Source organism: Carlito syrichta, unplaced genomic scaffold (genome assembly GCF_000164805.1).
Source record: "Carlito syrichta isolate Samal-C Ts95f unplaced genomic scaffold, Tarsius_syrichta-2.0.1 Scaffold301698, whole genome shotgun sequence".
In the NCBI taxonomy this organism is placed as follows: Eukaryota; Metazoa; Chordata; class Mammalia; order Primates; family Tarsiidae; genus Carlito; species Carlito syrichta.
In genome coordinates this window covers 176,341-184,463 of record NW_007245794.1, presented here as the reverse complement: position 1 = coordinate 184,463, position 8,123 = coordinate 176,341, and the positions used below count along the sequence as shown (strand labels likewise).

General features: G+C 43.8%; 1 protein-coding gene across 1 annotated transcript in view; it reads left to right on the top strand.

Moving 5' to 3' along the window:
• Positions 1–8,123, top strand: part of IPPK (inositol-pentakisphosphate 2-kinase) — a 48,552-nt gene that overhangs the window by 30,520 nt on the left and 9,909 nt on the right. Inside the window, exon 13 of the mRNA XM_021710945.1 lies at positions 1,380–1,619. Coding sequence (XP_021566620.1) covers positions 1,380–1,619 — 240 coding nt within the window. The remainder of the gene's footprint in view (positions 1–1,379; positions 1,620–8,123) is intronic.

Genomic DNA, 8,123 nt, shown 5'->3' with positions numbered 1-8,123 from the left:
TGATTTTTTGATTTATTGTAGAGATGAGGTCTCGCCGCCCAGGCGGGTCTCGAACCCGCGGGCTCAGGCCATCCACTCACCTCAGCCTCCCAAAGGCGCGGGATGACAGGCTGAGCCACCGAGCCTGGCTTGTCTCATCTTTTTTAAGTCTCAATTTAGAGAGTATTGTTTTATACAGATGGTTGTTTAGATTCATCTGCTTTCCCATGTCATTGCCTAACGTTATCGCATTTCACATCTTTCTTTTTCCTTTCTTCCTATAACAGCTTTACTGAGATATAGTTTATGCACCTTGCAGTTTACCCCTTTAAATTGTACAGTGCAGTGGTTTCTGCCGAGTAATGTGCAGCCATTACCACAGTCAGTTTTAGACAACTTTCATTAAAAACCCTAACCCATTGTCTCCTCATCCCCCCAGGCCAAGGCAACCACCTTTCTACTTTTTATAGACTTGGCTATTCCAGATATTGACTATTAATGGAGTAAATTTTTTTTTGAATTGGTGTCTCCATCGCTCAGGCTGGAGTGCAAGTGGCACGTTCATGGCCACCCCAGTGTTGACCTGTTGGGCTCAGGCAGTCCTTTTGCCTCAGCCTTCCAAGCCAGAACTACAGGCGCACACTACCACGCCTGGCTAATTTTTATTGGTTGTAGAGATGAGGTCTTGCCAGGTTGCCCAGGCTGTTCTCGAACCCATGGGCTCAGGCAGTCCCCTCACCTCGGCCTCCCAAAGTGCTGGGATTACAGGCTTGAGCCACTGTGCCTGGCCGGAATAACTTAATGTGTGTTCCTTTGTGACTGGCTTCTTTCGCTTAGCGTAACATCTTCCGTGTCCATCCATGTTGTAGCATGTGTAGGTGCTTTATTTACTTTTCTTGGCTCAGTAATATTCCATGCATGGACATATCCATTCCTCAGTTGGCAGACACTTGGATTGTTTCCGCTTTTGGCTATTCTGATCAAGGCAGCTGTTAGTATTTGTGCACAAGTGTTTGCACGGACATACGTTCTTACTATCTGGGACATACAAGGTCTGACAATTAAGTCCATGAACCTGCCACCATGTGCTCCTGTTGGTAGCACTGCACAAACAGCTCGGCAAGGTTTCATAGCCTTGGTATGTCAGTGTCTCGCAGTGGCTTTCATGATGTGTGGCGGTGTCTTGCTGAGTGGTGTTCATTATTGTTGCGTGCTTTTGTGTGCTGTCGTGAGAATGTCAGGGCTTGAGTTAGAGCAACAAACCAGTATTAAATTTCTTATTAAACTTGGCAAGAGTGGAAGTGAAATCAGGGATGTGAGTCCAGTTTATGGCGACGATGCCATGAAGAAAATGGCAGTGAAAAGTAGGAGCGTCCAAGCGAATCCGATGCTTATCCAAGGGGCAAGAAAGCGCCCCTGATGAAGAGAAGTCAGGACGAATCGTCATGCGCAGAACTGGCGAGAACGCGGCAAACGTGTGTCGACTTGTGCATCACAATCCTCAGCTGGCTGGGAGAAGCAGAGCAGACCAGGTGGACATCGACGGAGAAACAGGAAGATCTTCACTGAAAAACGCTGTGTGCAAAAGTGGCCCTTCAAGGAGCTCTCGCCTCACGACAGCGCACAGCTCACACAGCACCGTGAGGACGTTTTAGCCAGTAAACAAATCGCTGTATTGGAGGACCCTCCCTGCTCACCTGATCTGGCCCCCAGTGGCTTTTTTCTTTACCTGAAGATAAAGGAAATACTGAAAGGAAGATATTTTGATGGTGTCCAGGACATCAAGGGGCATGTGGCCACAGCTCTGATGGCCATTCCAGAAAAAGAGTGCCCAAACTGCTTTGACAGGCGGACGAGGCACCGGCGTCAGCACATAGCTCCCCAGGGGGAATACTTCGGCGGTGACTGCAGTGATACTCAGCCATGGGACACAGGCACTTTTTCTAGGATGAGTTCGTGAAGTACTCATGATGCTAGGTCAGATGTCAACTTTATAATTAATGTCTGAGGACCTGCCAGACTGTCTTCCCAAACTGCTGTACAGTTCTATCTTTGCAGTAAGAGTGTATGACGATTCCCCTCCGTATCCATCCTCACCGGCACTGGTTATTGCTAGTCCTTTTGATTTTCACTGTCCGCAAGGGTATGCAGTGGTTTCTTGTCATGGTTTCGGTTTGCATTTCTCTGAATACTGAGAGCATTTTTCCGTGTGCTTTTTGCCCATTTGTATATCTTCTCTGGAGTAATGTCCATTCAGATCTTTTGCTCAGATTTTTAGTTGTTATTTGTCTTCTTTTTAAGAATTATCTGTGTATTCTGGGTACTAGACCCTTATCAGATATATGATTGGCAAGTATTTTCTTCCATTCTTTTAGTTGTCTTTTTACTTTCTTGATAGTGTCTTTGTGCATTTTTAGTTTTGATGAAGTCCAGTTTACCTATTTTTTAAGTTGTTTATGCTGTTGGTGTCATATCTAAGAATTCATTATGAATAAATCTAGGGTCATAAATACTTTCCCCTATGTTTCCTCTAAGAGCTTTATGGTTTTAGTTCTTACATTTAGGTCTTTGATCCATTTTGAACTAATTTGTGTATATGACTTGAGGTAGGGGGTCCAGCGTCATTTTTTTACATGTAGGTATTCACTTGTCTTGGCACCATTTGTTAAAGAGACAATTTTCCCCACTGAACGGTTTTGACATCCTTCTACAATATCAGCCCACCACAGATGTATGGGTTTATTTCTAGGTGCTCAGTTGGGTTTTATTGATCCATATGTGTATACTTATGCCAGTACTCTGTCTCAATTATTGTCGCTTTTTAGTAAGTTTTGAAATGGGAAAGTGTGAATTCTTCCACTTTGTTCTTTTTAAAGATTGTTTTGGCTCTTTGGATCCCTTTGTAATTCCATATGAGTTTTGGAATCAGCTTCCCGATTTCTACAAGGAAGTCAGCTGGGATTCTAATAGGGATTGTTGGGAATCTGTGATCGCTTTGGGAAGTACATCTTTGATCTGTGAACATAGGATGTTTTCGCATTTATTTAGATGCTTATTTTCTTTCAGCAATTACTTAGTTTTTAGAGCACAAAGGAAGGTTTTATACTTTTGTTAAATTTATTCCTAAATATTTTATTATTTTTGATACTATTGTAAATGGAATTGTTTTCTTGATGCCATTTTTGGGTTACTCATTGCAAGTGTATAGAAATACAATTTGTTTTTTAAATTTTTTTCTTTTTGAGTCGGAGACTGTGTTGCCCAGGCTGGAGTGTATTGACCTGCTGGGCTCAGGTGATCCTTCGGCCTCAGCCTTCCAAGAAACTGGAACCACAGGCATGTGCTACTATGCCCAGCTAATTTTTAAAAAATTTATTGTAGAGATGAGCTCCTGCCAAGTTGCCCAGGCTGGTCTCAAACCCCTGGGCTCAGGCAGTCCTCTTGCCTCTGCCTCCCTAAGTGCTGGGATTGCAGGTGTGAGCCACTGTGCCCAGCTACCATTTGTTTTTATATGTTGATCTTGTAGCCTAAAACCTTGCTGAATTTATTTGTTAGTTCTAATAGTTTTTTGGTGAATTCCTTAGGATTCTCTTTAAGGGTATTTCTGAATAGAGGTAGATTGCTTGTTTCCCAATCCGGATGCCTTTGATGACTTTCTCTGGTGTTACTGCCCTAACTTGAACCTCTAGTACAGTGTTGACCAGAAGTGGCAAGAGTGGACACTCCTGACGTGTTCTTAACCTTCCAAGGACAGTCTTTCACCATCATGCATGATGTTAGCTGTGGGAATTTTTGTAGATGTCCTTTGCCAGGTTGGAAAAGGTCCCTTTACTTCCTGATGTGTGGCTGTTATGAAGCAGTGTCAGGTGCCTTTTCTGTATCACTAGAGGTTATCATGTGGTTTTTGTCCTTCATTCTGTGTAATGTGTATTATATAAGTTTATGTTGGGATGTTGAAAACCAACCTTGCATTCTTGGGATAAGTTCCACTTGTGCATGGTATGTGATCCTTCTTCTATGTTGCAGGATTCAATTTGCTTTTATTTTCTTAAGGATTTTCGCATTTGTATTCATGAGTGAATGGTCTGTAGATTTATTTTCTTGTGATGTCTTTGTTTTTGATATTAGGGTAACACTGGCCTCAAAAAATGAGTTGGCAAGTGTTCCAGCCTCTTCTGTTTTTTGGGAGAGTTTGAGAATAATTGGTGTTAATTATTCTTTAAATATTTGTAACAGTCCATCTAAATCTGGGCTTTTCCTTGTGGGCAGTTTTTAAATTCTTTTTTTCCATCTCTTGTTATAGGTCTAATAATTTGTTTCTTTTTGAGTCAGTTTTGGTTGTTTGTGTCTTTTTAGGAGAAAATTGACCATTTTTTATAAGTTACCTTAATTTCTTGACCGACAGCTGTTTACCGTTTTCCGGAATCTTCGTGAAGAATATCCTTTAGATGTTAAATTAGTTTAGGGGCCTTTTTTGGTTGATTCTCTTTGTACCTAAATATATTCATATTTTATCCAGAGTCTTGAAAATCAGTTTTTCCCAGGCACAAAGAGGGATTGAGTTTTGTTTTTCTTATAGCATTTAAATATGTGACACGATATTTTCTGACCGATATTGCTGCTGATATCTTCTTTTTTTTTATTTTTTTTTTGAGTTGGAGTCTCTCATGCTGTCGCCCAGACTGGAGTGCAGTGGCCGCTCCCGGCCACCGCAGCCTCGACCTGCTGGGCTCCGGCGATCCTTCCGCCTCAGCCTTCCGAGTCACCAGAACTACAGGCACGCGCTACCGTGCCTGGCTAATTTTTGATTATTGTAGAGATGAGGTCTCACCAAGTTACCCAGGCGGGTCTCGAACCCGCAGGCTCAGGCAGTCCACTCACCTCAACCTCCCAAGGCGCGGGATTACAGGCTGAGCCACTGAGCCTGGCTGCTGTTGATATCTTCTGTGAGTCTTTCCTCAGGAGGTGATCTGGCTGCTTCCAAAATCGTCTCTCCCTCTCTTGTTATTTGACATATTAATGCAGTGGGATTAGGTGTGTCCCTGTTTGGTGTATGTTGAGCTTTCTCTATTTGTGGAGTTATGTCTGTCATTTCTGGAAGATTCTCAGCCCTTCTGTCCTCAAGCATTTTCTCCTCCATTGTCACGTTCTCTTCTTTTGAAACTCTAATTAGGCATATGCCAGACCTTATTTAATCTTCCACATGTCTTAGCTACGCTTTTTGTGTTACATTTCCTGGATTTTTTTTTTTTTTACTCTATCCTCCATGGAGTTTTCCTTCTTAATAGCTGTATTTTTAATTGCTGAAACTTATGTTTGGTTCATTATCATATCTCCTTAGTATTTTTTGCTAGTTCCTCGTGGGTTGCCATTTAAAAATTCCATCTTGTATCTCTTTAAGCAGTTTATGAAGTTATTTTATACTCTGCATCTAGTGTCAGATGCAATACAACCTCAGCAGTAAAAGAAAGAGAATCTCCTGTTATTTTGACTGACTCCTCCATGTTGCCTTGTTTGATTTCATTTGTCTGGCGGATCGCTGGCTCTTGGTCTGTAGGAGTCCTGGAGACCCAGATGGTGGGTGCCTTCCTCTAGTGAGGATGGGGGCCCTTGGCTTAAGGGAGCGTCTCGGGTTGAGATCCCGTGTCCGCGGCTCATCCTAGCAGCAGTGCTGACAGTCACAGGGTGGCTTGGGCTTCCCGGCTGCTTCTGCTCGGAACTCTAGTTTCAGCTCTTTTGGGGTGGGTGCTCAGAGGAGGGGTTGGGTGCGGGCTTTCCTTACCTTTGGCAAGCCCGACAGTCTGTCAAAGGAAACGGGGACAGGGATCTAGTTGTTTTGTGTGGGAGGCTCCCAGCTGTCCTCCACAATCCCGTCTCCCCTTTGGTGTGGTCATGTTATTACGCATACTTGGGTAATTGTGATTTGTTTCTGTTAAAAGTAATGTCGATGTCCACACTTTTGTGCTTTCACCCTTGCAAGCACCGGGTGAGATCGCTTCTTAGAAGTCAAGTTGCAAGGCTGTTGGGGCCAGAGGAGTGAGCGTGTGTAGCTTCTGTAGATCCTGCAAAACAGTTTTGCCGGCTTGCTTTCCTCCCAAGAGGCTAGGAGCAGCCTGTGCTGCGCGCCACCACTTCTCCACACTCGGGTGTAGTCTGGTGGATTTTAGCCATTCTGGCGAGTGTGTGGTGCTGTCTTGTGGCAGTAAGGTGAAGCACTCGTTCATGTTTGTTGGTTTTTCTCTTTTGTGAAGTTTTTTTTTTTTTTGAGTTGGAGTCTCACTCTGTCGCCCAGACTGGAGTGCGGTGGCTCGATCCTTCCGCCTCAGCCTTCCGAGGAGCCGGAATTACAGGCGCGCGCTACCACGCCTGGCTGATTTTTTGATTTATTGTAGAGATGAGGTCTCGCTGCCCAGGCGGGTCTCGAACCCGCGGGCTCAGGCAATCCACTCACCTCAGCCTCCCAAAGGCGCAGGATGACAGGCTGAGCCACCGAGCCCGGCTTTTGTGAAGTTTTAAAGTCAAAATTTACGTCTCTCACCCAGTTTTTTGTGGTTGTCTTTGGTTTTTGTTTTTTCTGATTTGAAGGAGTTTTTGATATATTCTGGATAGAAGCTCCTGGTCAGTTATATGTGCTGCATGTATCTTCTTCCACCCTGTAACCTGTCTTTTCACTCTTTTTTTTTTTTGAGTCAGGCCTCATCTGCTGCCCAGACTGGAGTGCAGTGGCACCATCACGGCTCCTCACAGCCTCCAGGTCCTGGGCTCAAGTGATCCTCCTGCTTCAGCTTCCTGAGTAGCTGTGTCTTTTCACTCTTAATGGAGTCCTCACAAGAAGGGAAGTTCAGAATCTTAAGGTGGCCTAATTTATCGGTCTTTTTTCGATTTAAGGAATTGGAACATCTTTCTCTACCTTAAGGTCCTAAATATGTTTTCCTATTCTATCTTTAGAAACTTTTATTATTTTACCTTTCACATTTTGGTGAATAACCACCTGCAGTTATTTTTTTGTTTTCATTTGGGTTCTCACTCTGTTGTCCGGGCTGGAGTTACAGTGGCATGATCACAGCTCACAACAGTCTCAACTTCCTGAACTCAGTAATCCTCCTGTCTCAGCCCCCCGAGTAGCTGATTCTACAGGTGTGTTCCACCACACCCCGCTAATTTTTTTCTTTTTTAAATTATTTTATTTTAGAGATGTGGGGTACAATTCAGGTGGTCATTGTACAGGTAAAGTTTGGGCCTACCTTTGGTCCTCACTTTGCCTGGTCTGAGATTAGGTAACCTTATTAATATAATTAAAAGTTTTTTTGTGTGTGGAGACGAGGTCTAGCTATGTTACTTAGACTGGTCTTGAACTCCTGGGCTCACACGATTCTCCTGCCTCAGCCTTCCCAAGTGCTGGGATTACAGGTGTGAGCCACTGCGCCTGGCCTGCAGTTGATTTTTGGAATGGCATGAGGTAGGGTTTTATTTCTTTTCAAATGGAATCGTCCCAGTATCACAGGAATTGTCCTGAACACTACAGAGTTATAATAAGTTTTGATGTCCAGGAGAGCATATCCTTCTTCCAGAATGTCTTGGCTTTAAAAATGGCCACGGCTGCTGGTCGCGGTGGCTCAGGCCTGTAATCCCTGCACTTTGGGAGGTGGAGGTGAAGGCGAGAGGATTGTATGAGCCCAGGGTTCAATACCAGCTTCGGCAACTTGGTGGGACCGCGTCTCTACTATTAAAAAAAAAAACGTTAGGAGGACATAGTAATGTGCACCTGTAGTTCCAGCTACTTGGAAGGCTGAGGTGGAAGGATACCCTGAACCCAGCAGGTCGAAGCTGCGGTGGCCGTGAGCTTGCCACTGCACTCCAACCTGGGCAACAGAGTGAGACTCCAACTGAAGAAAAAAAAAAGGCCATGGCTATTCTTGACCTTTATGTCTACATAAATTTTAGAGTCACCTTGTTCAGTTGTAGAAGAAAAACACAAAACCAAAAACTGCTGGGATTTTTATTGATGTGGCATTAAAATTATGACATATTGACATCCAAGTAATATCGAGTTTTCCAACATGGGCATTTTTTTTTAGATATTACTTAATTTTTTTTTTTTTTTGAGTTGGAGTCTCACTCGGTCGCCCAGACTGGAGTGCAGT